Raw genomic sequence first — 23,768 nt, forward strand, 5'->3', positions numbered from 1 at the left:
ACACACACACACACACACACACACACACACGAGAGAGAGAGAGAGAGAGAGAGAGAGAGAGAGAGAGAGAGAGAGAGAGAGAGAGAGAGAGAGAGAGAGAGAGAGAGAGGGAGAGAGAGAACCCTATGATTCCATCAGTATTGACTACGGGGCAGACAGACCACGGCAAGCGGGATACCGATGAAAAGCTCCTTTGCCTTCATCCCCAGCCACACTGACTAGTTACTGTTCACACCCGCAAATGTCAAAGAAGTGACCGGAGGCTCAGAGGGGAGTGGGCCGCTCTGCCCACCCACACCTCTCCTCCTAGCCAGGTGTTTTGAGCCCCGGTGGCCAAGGCCCAAGCTTGAATCTGTCTGCAAGTGCAGGCCGGGGATACTCAGAAATCTGGAGGCATACTAGAAAGCAGGTGCATCTGAACTTGCAGTGGCTGTTTGGGGTGACGGGAAGACCCAGAGATGACTGTCTGCATGGGGGAGCCTCTGGCTCCAGCCAGAAGGAAGACCCAGCCCCAAGCAAGACAGCCCCAGAGAGCAGGCAACTACTTGAGAGGCCTGGCTGTAGTGAGACAGCAGGCAGGGAAGACCCGAGTTCCATCGGTGATGCTAAGAGAAGACACTGGAAAAATGTCAGCCCAGCATGGCCATGTGGGCACCACTGCTGCTCAGAGCCTACAGTGCTTGGCCTGTCCTAGGGCTCTGAAATGGGGTGGGGGGACAGAGAGGAGGAGTCAGGGACAAAGGACAGAAACAGCCCTCTGGGTGTGGTTCTGGACAGGATTTCTCCCCCACAACACCACACAACCCCTCTAGGCCTTTGTCTGTCCTGTCTGAACAAGCATGTAGCAGAGACAACACAGAATCCAGATGTTGGCGGAAGAGACATGCGTGATGACAGGAAGAAGCTGCAGATCGGGTACCTTGTGCTGCATCGAGGACGGTGACTCGGCAACCGCGGCCTTCCAGCTGCCCCGGGGTCCCTTCCACCTTCGGACGTGGGGCAGGATCGGCTGGTTCAGCTCAGCACACAGCTGGCAAGACACAGGGACATTGGGGGGTGTGTGTGTGTGCCAAAGTCGGGGTGTGCGTACGCATGTGTGCACACCTCGTGCCATTCCCCTGGTGCTACTGAGAGCTGGAAGATGAAGGGACCCAACTCACTGGCCTTCCCTGCTCATCCCTATGGTCCCCGGAATCTGGAGAACAAGGTCACTGAACAGGCACAAGTGAAACAACTGGTGGTGGGGTGTCAGTGAGTGGTGTTTGTCTTGAACACGCCTATCTGGGTTCGATCCCTGGTACATTCCTTGGCACCCCATATGGCTCTCTGAGCCTACTGAGAGCAATTCCTGAGTGCAGAGCCAAAGTGACCCCTGAGCACTGCTGGGTTGCCCTACTCCCCAATAAACACCAACCCCTCAAAAATAAACCCTATGGGTACAGGATATGCTCCAAGTTGGAGCCTCAGCTTGATCCCTGGTACTGCAGAGGCCCTGAAACATTGGCATTATGACTCCTGAACACTGTAGGAGTGATGACTGCATGGGGTGACTCCTGAGCACTGTAGAGAATGACTCCAGAGCACTGTAGGGAGTGATTTCTGAGCATTTTAGGGTGGTGTCTGAATTTGACTGCTCCTCAACAAGCTACCACTGATAGCGAGAGATCACCCTACATTTCTGGGTGGGCAATTAATGCTCCCTTCTCTGGGGGAGGAATGAGGAACCCCATAGAAGCTGAGAACAGATGGGTGCATCTATGTGTGCAGATACAACCCTGTGTTTCTTTAGGACAAGGTCATCCAACTCCCAACTTCTCCTTAAAGCTGACGTGGTCAAGCACCACTAATCTGGAGATGATTTAGTGACTTCTCTTTGCAGAAGAGACTATAATACTGGCTAGTCCAGGCTCTCAGTTCTACCTTCTTCACTGAGAAAGCAGCACATGCAGTAAGGGAATGAAAAGGCATTTAAGTCATGGCAATTGAGATGAGCATGACTGGACTGGACATCAAACCAGGCAAACCCTGCTCAGGGAAAATTTGGCTGTTCGGGACCCCAGGACTCTAAGGGCTCCCCAATTTCCCCTGTACCAGCCACTGTGCTATTTCTCTCTCTCTTCTCTAGCCACAGCTGCTGGAAGAGGTTGAGAAAAGTTGAGTCCAGAAAATTAAATCAATGAGAAATGAAAGATAATGACAATTAAATGGCCTATTTTCTTCCCCCTATTTTCTTCATGCCCTGAGAACATGGTTAGGGCAGACATCCAGATGGTCAACTTTGGTTTAGTTTTGTTTTCTCTAGTACCTACAATTGTGGAATTGCCACTGTTTCCTTGTCAATTATGTGAGCTGTGGGAGGTGGAAAAGACAAGTGTCTTGGTGGCTTCTGGATGCATTTTCTTGTCTTACGTGGTGCCTAACACAACACAAATTCAGGAAACATGGTTTGGAGAAGAACCACAGATGTTTACATAGCTAGAGTCAGTTGGGATACAACTGCCCAGCCCTCATTTCTGTCATGACTGGATGACATTTTCAAGGCTTTCCGATGGCCACAACCAGTCCATCAATCAAACAGATGTACTTCACCCACTGAGTGGGAGAAACTATTCACCCAATACCCATCAGATAAGGGGCTAATCTCCAAAATATACAAGGCACTGACAGAAATTTACAAGAAAAAACCATCTAATCCCATCAAAAAATGGGGAGAAGAAATGGACAGACACTTTGACAAAGAAATACAAATGGCCAAATGACACATGAAAAAATGCTCCACATCACTAATCATCAGGGAGATGCAAATCAAAACAACTATGAGGTACCACCTCACACCACAGAGATTGGCACACATCACAAAGAATGAGAACAAACAGTGTTGGCGGGGATGTGGAGAGAAAGGAACTCTTATCCACTGCTGGTGGGAATGCTGTCTAGTTCAACCTTTATGGAAAGCGATATGGAGATTCCTCCAAAAACTGGAAATCGAGCTCCCATACGATCCAGCTATATCACTCCTAGGAATATAACCTAGGAACACAAAAATACAATACAAAAACCCCTTCCTTACACCTATATTCATTGCAGCACTATTTACCATAGCAAGACTCTGGAAACAACCAAGATGCTCTTCAACAGATGAATGGCTAAAGAAACTGTGGTACATATACACAATGGAATACTATGCAGCTGTCAGGAGAGATGAAGTCATAAAATTTTCCTATACATGGATGTACACGGAATCTATTATGCTGAGTGAAATAAGTCAGAGAGAGAGAGAAAAACGCAGAATGGTCTCACTCATCTATGGGTTTTAAGAAAAATGAGACATTCTTGCAATAATAAATTTCAGACACAAAAGAGAAAAGAGCTGGAAGTTCCAGCTCACCTCAGGAAGCTCACCACAAAGAGTGATGAGTTTAGTTAGAGAAATAACTACATTTTGAACTGTCCTAATAATGAGAATGTATGAGAGAAATGGAAAGCCTGTCTAGAGTACAGGCGGGGGTTGGGTGGGGAGGAGGGAGATTTGGGACATTGGTGATGGGAATGTTGCACTGGTGATGGGTGGTGGTATTTACATGACTGAAACCCAAACACCATCATGTATGTAATCAAGGTATTTAAATAAAATATATTAAAAAAAAACACAGATGTACTTCAGGTGAGCAGCCATATCCCTCCAATTAGTTACTGGAATGGCTTCAATTAATTGCAACCAAAAAAGTATCTATAACCACACAATCAACATGGCATAGTGGCTAGAGTGCTTTGCACTAGACAGACCTACCGTATTTTCCAGCATATAAGACAACTTTCCCCTCCCCACCATAAGACAGCTTTTTAACCCATGAAAAACTTCTTAAAAGTCAGGGGTCATCTTATATGCCAGTAAACGAATGCTGAAACTTACTCCAGCTTCAGGGACTACTGATCCGCCCCCCTCTTACCACTGCATCCCATCCAGCTGCCAGGTGTCATCACTCAGTCCTCTGCTTGTCCTGATTCATCTTTCAGGGCACACAGAGGAACTGAATTACCGAGAGCTGCATCCCATCCAGCTGCCAGGTGTCATTGCTGGTATATGGGCTTTCCGGTACTCAGTCCTCTGTTCAGCTTTTATGGGGCACAGAGGAGGCTCTCTGTCTCTCTCTCTCTAGCTGTTCTATTAATCACTGCATCCCAGCTAGCTGCTCTTGGAGGAGTCCCCTCTCCCTGCTCTCAATGTGGATCACAATTAAAAAACACAGTCACTCACTACAAATGACAAATGTAAAATGATTGTTGGCACTCCAAAGTTGAGCTTTATTAAACACATACAGTTAACCTTTGAGGATTCTACTCTTTTTCTCTTACTTTTTTTTGTGTGTGTGTGGGTCACATTTGTTTGATGCTCAGGGGTTACTCCTGGCTATGAGCTCAGAAATCGCTCCTGGCTTGGAGGGACCATATGGGATGCTGGGGGATCAAACCATGGTTCATCCTAGGCTAGTACTTGCAAGGCAGGCGCTTTACCTCTAGTGCCACCACTCTGGCCCTTTCTCTTACGTTTTTTAATTTCTATTTGGTGTGCGTTAAAAGAGAGGTAGTCTTATATGGTGAATATAGCCTAAACCCTATATTTTAACAGGAGAAGTAAGGGGTTATCTTATATGCCCAGTCATCTTATATGCCAGAAATATGGTAATTAAATCCTCAGCTTCCCAAATGGTCCCTACAGCTCTACCAAGCATAATCCCTGAGTGTAGTCGTGCCAAGAATAAGTCCTGAGCACTGCGGGGTGTAGCCCAACACTGATAAACACATGAACAACATGCTCGAACATGTTCATTCTTCTCCCACTTTTATGGACTGTTTCCTTAAGGCACATTCTCAGATAGTATCACTTGCCAGAGAGAAGGGCCAGCGACCTGTGTGAAATGGTTTCACACAGTTCAATGAAATGTGCTGCCTGAGCCCTAGAGAATAGTGCCTCATCATTACTCTCCCAGACAGGAACAGGAGCACAATCTCAACAAACACTACTAAGAGTGTTTTAAAAATGCTTAGTAATGTTGCCAACCTAAAATGATCCCACAGATGTTAAAAAGATAGTATGGTAATTATATCCAGAGACAATATAGACGAGGGTCAGGAGGTCCAGTCCATGGTTGGAAGCTTGCCAAAAGAGTGGTAAGTGCAGTTAGAGTATAGGAAGTTCCACTGTGACAATGAGAGTTGGAACTTATCACTCTGGACAAGAACTGGGTGCTGAAAGGGGAGAGAGTGATATGCATGGTACCCCTTCATTAACAGTAGTGCAAATCACAGTGTCAAAAAGGAAAGAGAGAGAGAGAGAGAGAGAGAGAGAGAGAGAGAGAGAGAGAGAGAGAGAGAGAGAGAGAGAGAGAGAGAGAGAGAGAGGGGAGGAGAAGAAAAATGTCTGCTCAGAGGCAGGAAGATGGAGGGCATGAGGGAAATGGGACATTGATGGTGGGAAATGTGCTTTGGTTAGGGTATTGCACAGTGTACAATTGAAACTCATGAATAACTTAGTAACTGTGTGTCTCATGAAATTCAATGAAAGAATTTATAATTTTTTTAAAAAGTAGGATCCCACACTTTCTCATCTCTTTTTCTTTGATAGCTGAGGAAAAGGGGGATTTGAAAGTCCTATTTTGAGACTGACTCCATACTCACTTCAAACTAAAGCTTTTCATAAATGGACAGTGAGGGGATCCCCTAAATATACATGAAATCTCATGGTGATAAGAAAGAGGGAAGAGGGAAATACATCCATCATCTTTGAGAAAACTAATCAGGAGACCCTGCCAAAAGTCATCTCCAGACGCTCCAATCTCTGGCAGCTGAAGCACTTTGGGGGGACGCTGGCCCAGAGCCTTCCCAAGATGGCCGAGCTCCACAGGGACTTCTCCTTGGCAGGGTCTTCAGGAGTTTGCAGAGCATTTACAAAGTGGTCTATGCCTGCCTTGCTACCAGTCATGCTGGTCAGCTGTTCTCCAGCACCCAAGTCAAGAGACTGGGCCCCTTGGATCTGCCCCCATCATGGGTATGTAAGAGGAAGAAGCACCTATGGAGTTTGAGAAATGCTGATGTCCAGATTCAGAACTTATTATGCCTGACAGTGAATGAACCGACAGGACTCCATGTCTGCCATGGGTCCTGAACAAACAGGTCTCTGTCCTGTACAAAATGATGGGACTGCATTAGATCATTTTAAAAACCTCCCATAGCTCTGACATTCTGGGACTCCATAATTGTCACTCAAGAAAAACCACTAACTGTAACATAAATAAATAAACCAGAGCACAGATCACAGTAAACAAATATCAAAAGCCAGTAACAACAGTGCTAGAAACTACATACATGCGCAGGCATGCGTTTGTATCTGTACTGTGTTCAGAAAACATAATCACCTGTTAGAGATCAGCACTTAATCCTTTAAGCTATTCCTCCACATCAATGATCCATGTGACAATTCATCTTCTGCTTTCTTCTGAAAGACTCAAGAAACAACTTCTAATTCCAATGTGGTCCCCTTCTGTGTACCCCATTTGCCACAATGTACCACTATCACATTTCATTTTTCCAGTATCAAGCTTGCTGGTGAAATGTATATATTCCACCTCCCACAGAACTACCCAAGGGGCTCTTGGGGAAATCCAAGAGCTGGGTTGATGCTGTAGTTCTGGGGGTAATATGTGGCAACAGCAACAACAGGTATAGAATCTGGGCAGGCATTTATCCGAGATGACTTGGCGAGTAGGGTGGAGTGGATATCTTCCTTCTTTAAAGATTCTCCCATGGCAATAAATGATCTCACATTGGACTTCTAAGAAGGAGAAAGATGGTGATGGAGATGAAGATAATATGAAGATGACGAGTGAAGATGACCATTACTGCAGTGGCGGGATGCAATTAGGTACCACAGTCAAAACTTGCGCTTCCTTGTCCCAAACTCTTTTATCTCATACTATCAATTTCACCTCATTATCACAAAAAATCCCAGCGGGGGGTGGGGGGCAGAGAGATAGCACTGAGGTAGCACATGCAGAAGGAGGAGGATGGTGGTTTGAATCCCGGCATCCCATATGATCCCCCGAGCCTGCCAGGAGTGATTTCTGAGCATAGAGCCAGGAGTAACCCCTGAGCACTGCCGGGTGTGACCCAAAAACCAAAAAAAAAAAAAAAAATCTCAGCGAGGTATGCATTATTCTGACTCCACGTCCATGTTAGAAGAAAACTAAAGGGGGGAGAGAGGATTTAATGAGCTGACTGCAGACTTAACATGTGGGAGGACTAGATTCAACCCCTAGCACGACATGGTCCCCCTAGAGCTACTCAGAGCTGCCCCTTGAACACAGTCAGGGGGAGTCTCCAAATACAGCTTGGATATAGCTCTCAAACAAAAATGACAAAAACAACAACAAAATAAATAAATAAATAAATACAAACCCCACAAAAACCAAAACTAAGGGTGGCAAGTGATTTACCCAAGAGGTATCAGAGCTGCCAAAGGGCAGAGTGGATTGGCATTGCAGGTCAGAGTCTGGAGCAGGCTCTCAGGCAGCTGTGGCTGAGAGCCAGTCATGGGTTGGGGGTTGGGAGCCAGGTCAGGCGCCCTGCTCAGACAGGCTGCTTTGAGGTAAGCTTGAACCTCATATGGGGTAAGCTAGGGTTCTAGCTGGTGGCCAGAGAAAGACAGAGATAGAGAGAAAAAGAGAGGAGAGGGAGAGAGAGAGAGAGAAATAGAGAGAGAAATAGAGAGAGGGGAAAGTCAAGCAATTGTTTGCAGCTTACAAGAAGCTGTTGAAAAGGTCATCAATAATGACCTTTCTAATCAAGCTGTACCAACATTTTCATTTCCTTTCATGCAATGCCACATTTAAAGGCATTTCAAAGCTGGGAAACAAGTCTGTGTGACTTAATGTTGAAACCAGAAGTGTCTTGAATCTGGAGAGACAGCACATCAGGTGCTTGCCTGGCATGAACTTGACCCAGGTTTGATCCCCTTGCACTTCATATGGTCCCCTCAGCTCTGCAAGAAGTAATTCCTGAGTGCGGAGCCAGGAGTAACCCCTGATCATCACTGGATGTGGGCCCCCCAGAAAAACCATAAATTAAAAAAAAAGCAGAAGTGTCCCAGCCTTACCACAAAGAGGAGTCAGCACGCTAAAGAACATGTGACACCCCCCCCCCAACATCGGCTTCTTCCTCTTGACCTAGAGGGGATGACTGTCCAAAAAACCAGTCTGGCATTTTGCTCTGCCCTCAGTCTCTCATGTCCTACCCCATGTAACAACCCCATAATTACTCAATTGCTCTGTAACCACCAAGAGAATCTTGTCCTTGTTCTAAAAAAGCTATAGTACTAAAGTTTTGCCAGCCCACTCTGACTAGCTGTTTGTTTGCCCATAGAAATGATGCATTTTAGGGCATCCTTGTGGCTCAGTAGAGAACGTGATTCCCTGTACTACTTCTGAGAGACATCACATGCCCTGACGTTGATGCCAATGGAATGATCTTCTCAAGATTCTAGTTACTGCTTTAAACAAGAAAGCTTAATGAGAGTTAGATCTACACTTCAGAACAGACTTTTGAAGTAACAGGCCAGGGACATGCCTGAGCTTAGTGGAGAAGGGCAATTCAGAGAACTGACCACTAGACTTCCGCAACCCACACCCACTGTTGCCCAGAATCAACACCAAGAGTGCTCAAAAAGCCCAAACCTGGGTCCCCATGATGGTTAGACGGGGTCCAATGACCTCTACTCACACTCCCTTCTACTAGGACTCTTGCTCTGAGGGAGCAAGTGGGAGACATGTCTAAGCTGCAGGACAGGTGGAATCTCAGAGACTGACTCAGGCCACAGGAAGGGGCCTGGGGAGCGACAGAACAGGAAAGGCACTTGGTCAATCAAGTTCAATCCCTGTGCTCCGGAGCTGCACCAGGAGCGAGCCCTGAGCACAGAGCCAGGAGTCAGCAAAGCTGGGTGTTGCTCTAAAACCAAGAAAAGGCCTAACCCTCAGAGAGGGGTTGCTGGACAGTCCACCAGCAAAGGGGGATGGCTGGACAGGGAGTTCTCACAGCTGCCCACAGGCAGAAGAGCCTTTCACACAGATGTACCAAATAGGATGGTCTGCGACTTGAAACCGAGATCAGAACTGACACTACTTTTTGCTATGGAGGATGATGAAGCCAGATTCACAGCTTCATTCTCAAACCTTCAACTGTGAGGGTGACCCACAAGAGGACTGTAAAAAATTCTGGTCACAGTACAAGGTTTCTGAACTCACAATGACTCAGGTTTAATTCAAAATCAACAACACGATGGGCCTAAGACAACTGGCAGAGCTCACAAGGGCTGCATTTCTTGGGAGGAGAGTTTGGAGTTCAGCCCTAAGAGGCTTCTTTGGCACACCTCTGAGTCACATGCTTCAAATCTGATTTGAAGAGACTAAATGGGCCACAAAAGTAACAAGCCAACATCTCGCCTCCAGTTCTGTTTTATTTGGGGTGTGGTTACTCCTGGTTCTGTACTCAGAAACTCCCAGCGGTGCTTGGGGGACCCTATGAGATGCTGGGGTTCAACCATGGGTTGGCCACATGCAAGGCAAGAGCCTTTCCCTGCTGTGCCATCAAGTGGCTGTTTGAGGGCAGAATCATGCTGCACTTTTTCGTGTTCAGCATGTGTGTGTATGTAGGAGGGTAGATGTTCAGTGTTCAGGGGAAATGGGGCTCTTCCAGTGCTCTGCAAGACTTTAGATCCCAAGGCTGGACTGTTGTATGGGGCCTGCAGGACCTGGGGATACCTGGGCAAAGCTCAGGGGACCAGGTACTAAACTGGGGTGTAAGCCTTCTTACCGCTGTCTCTGGGTTCCAGTCCCCAGAGTCCTCTAAGAATTAAAACTGAGTCAGGATGTGAAACCCTGTTATTCCACAGGCCAATGACCTACCAAGGTACCTGTTCTAGTTCCTGATTTCCCTTGGCAGACTAACTGCTCTGGGAAAAGGAAAATCTGGAAATCATGGGTCCTTGTGAAAATGCACTGTAGTCTGCCAATATGGACTGGCCAATTCTACAGCAGAGGAATAGCACCACAAGGCACATTGCAGAAGTCTCTGGGAGACTCAAAATGTCATAGACCACCAAGTTCAAGACAACTGAGAGCATTAAGATTTCCTAAGATAGGCCTGTGACTTGCCTGGCACAGACATCTCACTGGGGCAACACATGAGTGAAGAAGAAATGAACAGAGAAAGAAGGGACATGGAAATGTGAGGGGGGGCATTAAAAAGAGATAATTACAAGAGTTGACTACTAGGATGTGGAAAACCAGAACCCATATACTCTGCTGGTAACAAGGGAGAATAAGAACAGCAAGGCTGCTTTTGCACACAACCTGGTTTCCTCAGTGATCCCTCTGCTCTGCTCCCTGATTTGGCCGCTATGAATGACAGGGGACACACATGCTTGGTTGTGGGACTTGCACATTTGGTTGCACACATCTGATTATAGTGTGCCAAAAGTCACACACTTTAAACGATGCAATGTGGGATACATGAGCAGGTGAGGCAATGCTGGGGAATACATTTACATTTGTAAATGTATTTATTTGAGACTAACGTATGTCCTAGTAATTCCACTTCTATGACCATGAGAAATGAAAACTAAGACTATACAAAAATATGAATGTACAATTTTGTAACATCATAACAGTCATAAGGAGGAAATAACCCTGGGGCCGGAGAGATAGCATGGAGGTAAGGCGTCTACCTTTCATACAGAAGATCATTGGTTCGAATCCCGGCATCCCATATGGTCCCCCGAGCCTGCCAAGAGCGATTTCTGAGTATGGAGCCAGGAGTAACCCCTGGCAAAAGAACAAAACCCTCAGATTTGGGAATGTGGGAGAAATAACAAGAGGAGTGGTTAAACATGAGGTTCACTAAATGCTAGGAACCTCATAAGTACTTTATGTAGCATAAGTCCTTTTCACTGTCCACTCTTATCCTGAATTTTTTTTTTGTGTGTGTGTGTGTGCGTTTTTTTTTTTTTTTTTTGGGTCACACCCGGCAGTGCTCAGGGGTTATTCCTGGCTCCAGGCTCAGAAATTGCTCCTGGCAGGCACGGGGGACCATATGGGGCACTGGGATTCGAACCGATGGCCTCCTGCATGAAAGGCGAACGCCTTACCTCCATGCTATCTCTCCAGCCCCTTATCCTGAATTTCTAATTTTGCTTCTTTTCTGTGCCTCCCTCAGTATTCTACTGGCTAGCTCCCTAGCTTCTTGCCATGACCACCCATTTAGGTGATTTTTCACCTGTGACCCCTTGGAACTCCCTGGGAGTTATGGGGGCACATGGATCCTTGTTGAGAAATGACAGCTGACTTCGTCTACAAACTACTGTGAATTCTAAAGATCTGTTTTTCTTGACTAAAACACTCAAGATGGGGGAGTTAGCAGTTTAAGGCAGCCCCTTAAAGGACAGGACAGAAAGAGCCTACACACCCATTCAACAACAGACTCACCCTGTGGCCCTGGGACTGGCACCTCCTGTGTCTTCTGCTAGGAAGACAGGATTCCATATCATTCCATTCCATAGAAGATATGGATTCCATATCAGCTTGATGTGTGTTCCCTGTACATCAGATATCGTCCTGGTTCGCATGATCTCACAGATATTTCTGGTGCCCACTCTTCCATTCTACTGAGGTGCTAGAACACATGTGCCCCCGCTATTCGCTGGCTTCATCCTTGAGAAGTACAACCCACTTAGTAACTGTAGTTAAGTACCAGGAAAAGAACAACTTTGTAAAAAGTTCAAGAACAACTGAAAATCTGCATCGCTCATTTGCCTTGGCTGTTACTGTCCCTTGCTCCATTCACAAGAAAAGTCACGGATCTCCAGGGCTGCCTGATTCAACGTGAGATGAAAGGGCACTGCTTGAGGGCTTGTTGGTTTTGCCTGAATGTGCAGTTTCCCAAAACCTGTGGCACTTCACAGTGACTTTCTAGAATCACTTGTGAATAAAATCATAAACATCATATCTGTTCATGCCTAAAGACATCATTCTAGAATTTCTAAGAACAAGGTAATTCTCTTGCACACTCACGGGTGTCCCTTAGCAATTGCAGAAAAAGTTCACATTGATCTAAATATTGTCTTTATAATCCAGACTCAATGTCATCTTTTGCCAAAGATGTACTTTGAGGCTGGTCCCAGTGAGTTGAGTGGCTGGATGTGGATTAAGAATTAATAACAAAAGTAATTAAGAATTCATAGGAGCCCAATGTTCAGCAGTTAGAAAGCTCTTCCCCTCCTCTGATTCAGTTGTTTATCGAATTGCTTCTCTGAGTCAGGCAGGCAGCATTATCCTGTCTGCTTTGAGAAGGAAATGAGACAGAACTGGGTTATAATCAGAGCCGCACCTCAGAGTGTTTATTCTCATAGCTTGGTTTGATGCTTTATTTTATTTTGGCGAAGGGAAAACCAGGTGGTGCTAAAAAGGACACATCGTATATCTTGCAGAGATTTCTGGCCACCTGTGATTTTTTTTTTTTTTTTTTTTTTTTGGTTTTTGGGCCACACCTGGCGGTGCTCAGGGGTTACTCCTGACTGTCTGCTCAGAAGTAGCTCCTGGCAGGCACGGGGGACCATATGGGACACCGGGATTCGAACCAACCACCTTTGGTCCTGGATTGGCTGCTTGCAAGGCAAATGCCGCTGTGCTATCTCTTTGAGCCCGCCACCTGTGATTTAATGCCAGGACCACAGAATGTAAGACTTGAGATGCTGAGTCCTCCAGGGTTGCGCCTCGTAGGTTCACAATTTACAACTTGGTTTCACCCAAAACAAAGATCATCCCTGGTTTCTTTGTTATCTGTTTGTTTACAATTTGGCTTCACCCAAAACAGATTTTCCTATGTACCATCTTGTTTTATTTGTCTCAAGCACACCTGGGCAGAACTGGTTCTTACTCTCCCATCTGGGGGTGGTCTCTGTGTTCAATAAAAACTGCAGTTCTGGCAGGCAGCTCTCTGGCTCAAAAACTACTCAACTGCATATGATTCACCCCTCCAGCTTGGTTTGAATTATTTCCTGTGGCAACCCCTGCTTCAGACTTGTTTTCCCAGGGAGGGATTACAGTGTGTGAAGCCTTTAAATATGACGCTCATATCTCAACAAAACGGTGAGTGGCTCTGAAGTCCCCTGGAGAATTAAGGCCATAATTCCCTGGTGGATTAAAGCTATGATACAGTCCCAACTTTGGAATGAAGGTACTATGCCTTTTTACCATATTTTTAATCGAGTGGTGATATTCATGCTAGGTGGCTTGATGTTACTCTGACTGAGTCTAGTCCATTCACATGCATCAATCAATCCAGAATGTACTGGCAATCTGCATTAGTGTCTTGTACATTAGAAAGTAAAAGTGCCTTCCCAGTGGTGATATGTTCTTGAATTAGAAGCTATGTGATGGCCAAAAATTCATCGCTCATCACTGGCACTAAACCAGAGAGATCATCATCTGCCAAGCCTATTACATCAGATGAGAGAGAAAGCAATGATGAGCGGGCTACTCCTCTTCTGAATCAGAGTCTGAAAGTGGCCCAGCAGAAATGCCCTTTGCTCTCTTTTCCCCCACAGTCCTGTAAAGCCCTCCCTAGACATAGGTCCACAATTGCAGGGCCAAAGAGATAGCATGGAGGTGGGCGTTTGCCTTGCATGTAGAAGGTCAGTGGTTCGAATCCAGACATCCCAAAATGTCCTCTGAGCCTGCCAGGAGCGATATTTGAGCATAGAGCCAGGAGTAACCCCTGAGCGCTGCCAGCTGTGACCCCCCAAAAAAAACCCTCACAATTGTCAGCTGTACCCCATGAAACAAAGCCTTGTGTTCCTACCCTGCCTATCTGGAAGATAATCAGCCTCTGGCTTACGAAGTCTTGAATATGGACTCATTCCGCTGGTTTGAAAAGACCTGCACATCATATGGATCAACTTCCCCAGCCTGGACTGAGTACCTTACAGGCTGGAATGAGAGTGTGCTTTGGATTCCTCAAGACTTTCGTACAATTGCTAGGACCTGCCTGAGAACTCTCCAATATATGCTGTGGAAAATGTGGCTTAGACATGAGGCTAAGCAAAACTCTACACCCTAGGTCTTTCTGGATTGAAAATTCCAGGAGTTTGGATGACTTATGAGATAAGGAAGGGAAGGGCAGTATGCTGACAAAAAAAATAAATTGGGCCTGGAGAGATAGCACAGCGGCGTTTGCCTTGCAAGCAGCCAATCCAGGACTACAGGTGGTTGGTTCGAATCCCGGTGTCCCATAGGGTCCCCCGTGCCTGCCAGGAGCTATTTCTGAGCAGACAGCCAGGAGTAGTAGCCCCTGAGCACCGCCGGGTGTGGCCCAAAAAACAAAAAACAAACAAACAAACAAAAGTTGCCCTACTTCATGATATCTTAGTGCAGGTCTGAGAAATAGATTGTGGGCTTGGGAAAAGATTGATGCTGATGCCGAATTTAAAGGAAGCTATTCAAAGATTTTTCAGAGGGTTTTCATGCCATCTGCAGAATTTCTGAGAAAACTGACAGATGTAGTCCAGAGGCAGGTTAGAGGTAAAGAAACACAGCAGAACCTATTAAGACCATTACTCTTTAAAAATACTAATGAAGATTGCCAGGCGATCTTGCACCCTATGAGAAAGACAGGAGACATAATGTTATGGGGTACCTGAGAGCATGTCAAAATGTTGGTTCAATTAAACATTAGGCATGCATCCATGCTCCTGAAGTTTATTCAGTATGGAAGAGAGCTCAGGATAATTGGTGTGGGTCAAGCTACTTCTGCAGGGATAAAAGAGCTTCACCCTATACCTCCCCTTTAAGGGTACCACTCAGACACCTTGTCCAAGACGCAACAAGGAAAACCACTGGGCTAGAAACTACTACTGGTTTGATAATCCAGTTTTGAGATCAGGTTTCAAATCCAGCTCCAGGTTTCAAATGTTCAGAGTAGGTGTTTTAACTGTGGTAAAGAAGGTCATTTTCATAGAATCTGTAGAATTCCTCCTGGACCTGCCTTCTAAAAACTTCGACCCAATCTTCCTGTCTAAGGAAACTGGTTAAGGGGTCAGTCCTATGCCCCACAGAATCAAGGACACTCTCATCTGTACCCCTCCCAACCTAGGACAACAGAGCTATGATCAATAGATTCACTGCAATCTGCTACTGCAGGAAATTGTGCTTCAGATATCCCCTGCCCTGTGACTGTCACCATGCACTGGTCTAGTGCCCCTACAAATTAAAATCTGGCATAAAAGGGTCAATTCCACCAGGTACTATAGACTGCTCCTGGGAAGAAGCAGTCTGACTTTTAAGGGAATTACTGTTCATGTAGAGATAATAGATTCTACTTACGTTGGAAAAATAATTGCCATCTTAGTGCCAGCAGTTTAGACTTTTAAGAAGCAGGAATATATAATCTAGCTAGCCACTCTGTTTGCCCTAGAATTGGAGATTTCAATAGCACCAAACTCTTAACTGCCTCTGCTGATTCTCTGGTGGCCTATATCTCTAATATTACAAAGGCTGAGGGCCCACGTATAAGTCTTGAGACTCAAGGGAAGAAGTTTATTTATTTATTTGGTTTTTGGGGTCACACCTGGTTGCACTCAGGGGTTATTCCTGGTTCTGTGCTCAGAAGTCACTTCTGGCTCACTCGAGGGACCATATGGGATGCTGTGATTTGAAACACCTTCCGTCCTGGATCGGCTGAATGCAAGGCAAATGCCCTACCACTGTGCAATGTCTCCGGCCCATGGGAAGAAGTTTAAAGGTGTGTTTGACACAGGTGCCAATGTTTCTATCACCTCTTTGCAATACTGGCCCTGTAACAGGGCCATACAAGAGATACCTTATGGCCTGCAAGGAGTAAGTTCATTGCCCTCTTCCTCTGTCCAACAGAGTGCTAGGTGGCTGAAAAGCATTGCTTCAGAAGGACAGATGGCTACCTTTAAACCACATGTAGCTCCCCAACCCCTGGATATATGGGGTAGAGATCTACACGAACAGTGGTGCACTCAGCTCCCTCTCTGGCCACTAGTTTAGAGGCCACACCTTTTTAATTGGGACTGCTGAAGTTAAGTGTCCACCACCCCTCCACAATCAGTGGAAATCTCACAATCCTGTTGGATTCTGCACCAAAAAACACAAAACTGAAGCTTTTTTAATCTTTAAAAATTTAATCTTTAAAATTAAAAATTAAATAAAGCTGGTAAATCTGGTAGAAGAGCAACTTAATATGGGACATACTGAAACCTCATTTTCATAATAGAATTCACCTGTTTTTATTATACAAAAGAAGTCAGCTAATGGTGGTTGTTAATAGACTTAAGAAACATTAATTCCACCATGGGCGCCTTACAACTCTGGCCTCCCCACCCCAGTGGCTATTCCTAAAGACTGACTGCTGGCTTTTATAGACCTAAAAGATTGCTTCTATAACATATCCATACACTTAGAAAACTATAGACATCTTGCATTTTCCATTCCCTCTCTTAACAACAGGGCCCCTAAGCATGTACTGTTTTACTTCAGGGAATGACCAATTCACCTACCATGTGTCAATATTTGTTGATGTTATTTTACACAATGATACTGCAAGATTTCCCCATGTTTATATTATTAATTATATGGATGGTATTTTGCTTGCATGTTTTAATGACAGGAAGCTTCAGAGGCTAGATGAGAATATGATGACATGTTTGCAGATGGCTTGTTTACAGGTTGCCACATAGGAAATGCAAACACTCCCCCATATGAATATTTGGTTTATGTTATGGAATGCACTACACTGCATCTGCAGAAACATATTCATTTACCAGAAAGATCTCAAAACCCTTAATGATTTTCAAAAATTGCTCTGCCCCTCCTTTATAATTCCCAAGTAATCTACTTTTCACTCTAGAAGGGGACTCCACACTGGGTAGCCAAAGGCAGTTAATCCCTAAAGCTCAAAAAAAAAAATCCAAGTTTTTTATGGGCTGGCTCCAAAAGTTTTTCCAGGTTTACCCCAAAGAAAATGTATGGTTGCTGCTCTTTGCTACATCCCAATCAATGGCTTTATTTACACAATATGCAGCCCTGCATCCTTGTGTCATATTTGGAGTTGATAGCTGCCCTGATAATTATTTTTTCTGGTTTTTTTAATTTTTAATTTTTAATTATGAGAACAAAGATGCAAAGAAAGAGGACAAGGTAAAGTTACAGTGGAAGGACAATCACCCGTAAACAGAATTCTCAGAAGAAGTCCTCTTGGGCCCGGAGAGATAGCACAGCAGCGTTTGCCTTGCAAGCAGCCGATCCAGGACCCAAGGTGGTTGGTTCGAATCCCGCTGTCCCATATGGTCCCCCGTGCCTGCCAGGAGCTATTTCTGAGCAGACAGCCAGGAGTAACCCCTGAGCAACACCGGGTGTGGCCCAAAAACCAAAAAAAAAAAAAAAAGAAGAAATCCTCTTGCTGATATTTTAACTTTGAACGTTCAGCCAAAGAACATTAAGATAAATAAAACAGAACCCATGTGCAATTACTTTGTCCCTCAAGTCCCCAGACTGTAATACATTATAATATTTTTAGCAGCACACAAAGCAATCTAAAGCCATAAAACTTATGTAACTCCTTAAACATTAAAGGCATAGTATTTTTTTTACATTTTCATGCTCATGCATATTAGTTTAAGTTAACCTCAAAAGTTTAAGAGATTTTTTTTTAGAATTAGAGTCAAAGGAGCACAGTAAAAACGGTGTTAGAGTGGCAATTATTGTTTGCATAGGCCCACCAAAATATGAGGAAGATGGAAAGGAAAAAATTGGCCTAAATATAAGGAGACCCTACCCCTGAAGTTTCCTGGCATAAGACCAACTCTAGGCTCCAGGCAAGCTAGTTTGTCCAATCCAAGACATTGTCTGTAGTGCCAACACACTTTTATTTTTCACAGACTCTGTTGTTGGTATCATGATTCTGTATTAAAGATCTTGGAATCTGCATATCCTACATTGAAGTCAGGATGTGGCGCATCCTCTAGTTTCACCTCACAATTAAAGGGCAATGCAGAGAGCCCTGTCCTGTAAGCAGGTCATTGTTGTTGTTAAGTCTTCTCAGTGTTAAGGGAAGTCTCTTTTGAGCAGGTCGATGTCAGAACAGCGGTAGGGTTTTCCCTGGTAGAGGATTGCTTCTGGTGATGTTATAGACAAACTTGGATGTTTCATGGATGGCTTCCATGCTTCAGAGGTGAATGGAGAATGTCCAATCTTCTGAGGCCTATGCCAGGTCATTATGTCAATGTTCAGGGTGTAAAGTCCAGTTGCACTACAAGATTTGTGTGTTCCAATCTCTATTAGATAAGATCTTATTTGTATGTATAGTATTTTCCCATTTTAATGTGCCTATGCAAACAAGGAAGAATGCCACATGGTGTTATCGGCGCAGATGGGGGCCATAAGAACAAGTCCAACAATTCCCATGACATGGTTCAATCATAAGCATTAAACTGGGAAACTCTTTCATTAAAATTCCTTATTGAACAGCTCACAAAGAGAAGAAAAGATAAAAAGTGGTTAGAATTGTCACTGTATAAGAGAATATTTACTGGGGCTGGGTAGGTGGCGCTGGAGGTAAGGTGTCTGCCTTGCAAGCGCTAGCATAGGACGGACCGCGGTTCGATCCCCCGGCGTCCCATATGGTCCCCCCTAAGCCAGGGGCGATTTCTGAGCGCATAGCCAGGAGTAACCCCTGAGCGTCAAACGGGTGTGGCCCAAAAACAAAAAAAAAAAAAAAAAGAGAATATTTACTAAGACATATAGCTGTAAGAAAAAACACATAAAATATTAAAAAGACATAATGTGCCATTTTATGTCTTTTGAAATAGTTGGGGGTTGTTAGACCCAATGCATGGCTTTGGTCTATGATTAGGATTGTGCAGTACTGAAGTTAAAAAAAATAATGTGGGTTACTGATAGTTGGGGGGGTTAGAGAGTTAAAGAGTAAAAATTAGCTTTGTAGGGGTGTGCGAAAGGGCAGAATACAAAATGGACATTCTGCATATGCAAAACAAAACTTAAGGATAAGGAATACTCTTAATATATACTGTGCGTATGGGGGGCACTAGCCCTTGTGCGGTTTTGAACATGTAGACTGGTAAGAAATTGCCAGTGACAACCTTAGTGCAACCGAGTAAATCTCAGCACACCCCGGGGCCGGAGAGATAGCATGGAGGGTAAGGCGTTTGCCTTTCATGCAGAAGGTCATCGGTTCGAATCCCGGCGTCCCATATGGTCCCCCGAGCCTGCCAGGAGCGATTTCTGAGCATGAAGCCAGGAGTAACCCCTGGGCACTGCCGGGTGTGAACCAAAAAAAAAAAAAAAAAAAAAAAAAAAAAAAAAAAAATCTCAGCACACCCCAAGTTAGGACCCACAATTTCTGGCCGCCTGGGCTGGCACCCAGGAAGGGCCTGGAGACTGGGGGCAGAAGAGGGAACGGCTGGGGGCCTATCCCAAGTTAGGGAGAGGGCCTTCGACATGGGGTCTCTCCAAACCCCATGCTGGCTAGAGCTAGCCTCCAGATCAAGAAGGATTCGGTAGAGAGCCAGAAGCCAGGATCTGCCCGCCCTCCACCCTGTACCCTTCCCACCCTAGTGCTGGGGGAAGGGCGGGGAAAGCTTGGGACCTCATCCAGGAGGGACCCCCCCCAGACACCCACCTTGTCTTGCCGATAAGGCTGGCACTCAGGGAGGGCCTGGAGGCCGGGGGCAGAAGAGGGGATGGCGGGGGCCTATCAAGGCTCCCAGCGCACCCAAGTTAGGGAGAAGGCCTTCCACATGGGGTCTCCCTAAACCCCATGCCGGCTACAGCTAGCCTCCAGATCAAGAAAGGATTCGGTAGAGAGCCAGAAGTCAAGATCTGCCCACCCTCCACCCTGTGCCCTTCCCACCCTAGTGCTGGGGGGAAGGGCAGGGGAAGCTTGGGACCCCATCCAGGAGGACCACCCGACACCCATCTTGTCTGGTCGCCTGGGCTTGCACCCAGGGACGCCCTGATAATTAAAAGGAGACTGTGAGCACATGTCACATACTACTGGAGCATGATCTCTATGTCACAGTCCTTTCCATGGCAGAAAAGAAAACTGAATACATTCTGCTCCTCAGCGAGGTTTTTCAAATAATTTTAGCTGATTTCATGGGAGAAAATTCCTTCCATTAACCAGCTGTAAAAGCCTGATTTTTTCCAGAAAGACACCTTTCATAATCTCTTCCATAATCCATTCTTCTCCCATTCCTAACACTCTGGTATTTTACACAGATGGCTCTCCATCAGGGAACAGTGGTATCACTAGTCCCACACTGACCACAACAGTGTCTACAAATTATGTTTGCCCAACAACTGGAAATTGCCATGATGATACACTTATTTTCTCATGTGTAAAGCTCATGCAATGTGGCAAGTGACTCAGCATTGGTTGGCCTTTTCCCTGTCTCCCTAAATGCTCATACCCGTATGGTTCAGGAATTACTTTCGTAAATACAAACCCTCTCATGACAATGTTCGAGCCCATTTTATCACTCATCTAAGATCCTATTCTGGCCTCCCTGGGTGGATGGTCAAAGAAAATGAAACTACCTATTGCCTGGCAGTGCCTGTTTACACATTACCTTTAGAAGAGCACCACGCCCTATACACAAATGCTCACTTCTTTCATGTATATTATCACATTCCATGGAGATGAACCAGACAGATTATGCACTCCTGTGATATCTGTGCTCAGTTACACTGTGTGATGCACATAGCCAGAGCTGACCCCCAAGGTTTACAGATGAATGAATTATGGCAGATGGATGTTATGCATATTAACCATTTTTTGTCCCCCCCCAAAAAAAAACAATCTTCATGTAGTAGTTCACACTTATTCTAGTTTTATATAAGCTGCCTCTATGACTTTTGAAAGAGTTAAAAAGCTGTTTATTCCCTTTATATCAATGTTTTTCTTTTATGGGTATTCCCCATACCATTAAAATGTATAATGGCCCAGCCTACATCAGTAAAACTTTTCTATGATTTAGTAAAGAATGGCAAATCAAACATGCCACTGGCATAGCTTACAACCTTCAGGGACAAGGCATTGTGAACATACTCACAGAACTCTTAAAATTCAGTTATGAAAATACAGGAAAGGAAGCATGCCACCACTTGACTTTTGTCCTTAACGCTATTTTCACTAAACTCCATTTACCCCCAAGGAGAGCCCCATAAGATGCCAAAAGATACTTGTAAGAAGATATACAAGCTTAGCCATGATTCCCGACTGTGAGTGTTGCCTGTGCATGTTTTTCCACTGTCCTGTCTCCGAAACCTCTTGGGAGTGGGCCAAAAAGGGCCCAGAAAAATAGCTCTCCCAGAGGCTCATCGAAGGGCTGGAGCACCAGGAACTGTGTCTGACCATGAAAAACGGCTATCCAAAGCATTCTGCAGAAAGGAAGGTCCCCTGTTTGTGACGTCAGGCTGGGAAAACCTATGTCCGCACAGTGATTCCCGACTGAGTGTTGACTGTGCATGTTTTTCCACTGTCCTGTCTACGAAATCTCTTGGGAATGGGCCAAAAAGGGCCCAGAAAAATAGCTCTCCCAGAGGTTCATCCTTGGCCAGAGTGCCAAGGAACTGTGACCATGAAAACTGGCTATTTGAAGTATTCTGCAAAAGGGAAGGTCCCCTGTTTGTGACGTCAGGCTGGGAAAATCTACACCCGCCCAGTGATTCCTGACTGTGAGTGTTGCCTGTGCGTGTTTTTCAACTGTCCTGTCTCCAAAACCTCTTGGGAGTGGGCCGAAAAGGGCCCAGAAAAATAGCTCTGCCAGAGGCTCCAGTTCGTGGCCAGAAACTATTTCTTTTTTTTTCTTTTTTTGGTTTTTGAGCCACATCCGGCATTGCTCAGGGGTTACTCCTGGCTGTCTGCTAAGAAATAGCTCCTGGCAGGCACGGGGGACCATATGGGACACTGGGATTCAAACCAACCACCTTTGGTCCCGGATCGGCTGCTTGCAAGGCAAACGCCGCTGTGCTATCTCTCCGGGCCCCGTGAACTATTTCTAACCAATGAACCCCACCACAACATGCAGAAAAAAATCACACTACAAGCGTGACAATGGGGAAACCTCGCAGGCAAGCACCATGCACAGAGAAGGAAATTTTTTTATGCTGAAGTCTGACAGAGGTCAGATAACATTCCTGTGATATTCGAAATTAGTGTAATGTAAATTGCTAGTGTCTTCTGCCTGTAAACCCAGGCCAGAAGACTAAGTAAATTCCTATTTTTTATATAAAGAATTAAATTTATGGAATATTTTATTGTAAAAAAGGGCCCCCAAGTAATCATTTTCCCCCTAACAAGCTGCTTCAATTTTTGCAAATTCACCCTGTTGTCTTTCCCAAGCTTACAAAACTACAGCCCATCCCTGGGGCTACTCTTGTGTTTACTGATGGTAGCTCTAATGGCACCACGGCCTTGAGCGTTCAGGACAAGGTCATGAAATTCACTACAGAGCACAAATCTGCTCAGCTTGTAGAACTGGCTGCAGTGCAAAGGGTATTTGAAACAGTTTTTAAACCCTTCAATCTCTATAGTAATAGTTTCTACATTGCAACCTCTATTCCACTACTTGAGACTGTGCCTTTTATTAAACCCACTTCTAATGCCCAGCCTGCCTTTGCAAAAATTCAAAGACTTATACTTATGAAATCCCACCCATTTTTTGTAGCACACGTTAGAGCCCTCCCTCCCACCCCCGCTGCCTTTGCTGCAGCTCCTGGCCCTTACCAGGTCTATAACTTTACCTGGGTTATTCTTACTGAGACTGGCGATGTAGCCAATGCCACCTCTATTATAGCTCCCACAGTCCCACGGCCGGATCTTTTTGTTGATATGTGTGCTCTTCGTACGCCTAGCGACTATTGGGTCACCCTTAATTTTATTTCTCCTCGCAGAGATCTTCAGCCCAAGGCTATTCCCAGCTGCTACAGCTCTGTAAGCTGCTCATCCTTGCTTGACACACCCATTTATGTGTGTCCTGGAGGCTTCCATAGAGATCAACATGATCGCTCCTTAGCCTACAGGTGTGGACACAGATCTAGCTTTTTTTTGCGCTGCTTGGGGCTATGAAACAACTGGGGATACTTATTGAACGCCCTCTTCCTCCTGGGATTTTATCACTGTCCTCCGCCTTCGACCCCCCATCAAGCGGCCATTATGTTCCCTGCATTCCTGCTATAAAGGATGGTGCAACCCGTTGCATATCCAATTTACCACAGCTGGCAAAAAATACTCTTGGGACAAAACACTCACTTGGGGCCTATGCCTTTACTGTACAGGCTATAACAAGGGCTTTACCTTTTCCATAAAACTTCTTAAAGAAATCCCCTTTTCTCGCCCCATAGCTGTTGGCCCCAATCCTCTTTTGCACCCCTCCGGTGGTGGCCCCTTCTTACCCCAGGCACCGCCCAAGGCGTTGACCCCTCCTCTGCCCCGCTCCTTCACAGCCAAGCTGGATGCTGCCGCTGCTGCTGTTACTAAGTTCCAGCCTACTATCCCTGCGGGACCTGTTTCCATGGTCGACCTCATCCTGCAAATGGTTAATGCATCTGCCCAAGCTCTCTCCATAACCCCCTACGAACGCTGCTGGATTTGCTACTCGCCGGTCCCACCATTCTATG

General features: G+C 45.5%; 1 protein-coding gene across 1 annotated transcript in view; it reads right to left on the bottom strand.

Annotated features, from left to right (window-relative positions):
• EEPD1 (endonuclease/exonuclease/phosphatase family domain containing 1) overlaps positions 1-23,768 on the bottom strand; it is a 108,611-nt gene that overhangs the window by 8,397 nt on the left and 76,446 nt on the right. The window contains exon 3 of the mRNA XM_049782170.1: positions 920-1,030. Coding sequence (XP_049638127.1) covers positions 920-1,030 — 111 coding nt within the window. The remainder of the gene's footprint in view (positions 1-919; positions 1,031-23,768) is intronic.

Source organism: Suncus etruscus, chromosome 10 (assembly GCF_024139225.1).
Source record: "Suncus etruscus isolate mSunEtr1 chromosome 10, mSunEtr1.pri.cur, whole genome shotgun sequence".
NCBI lineage: Eukaryota > Metazoa > Chordata > Mammalia > Eulipotyphla > Soricidae > Suncus > Suncus etruscus.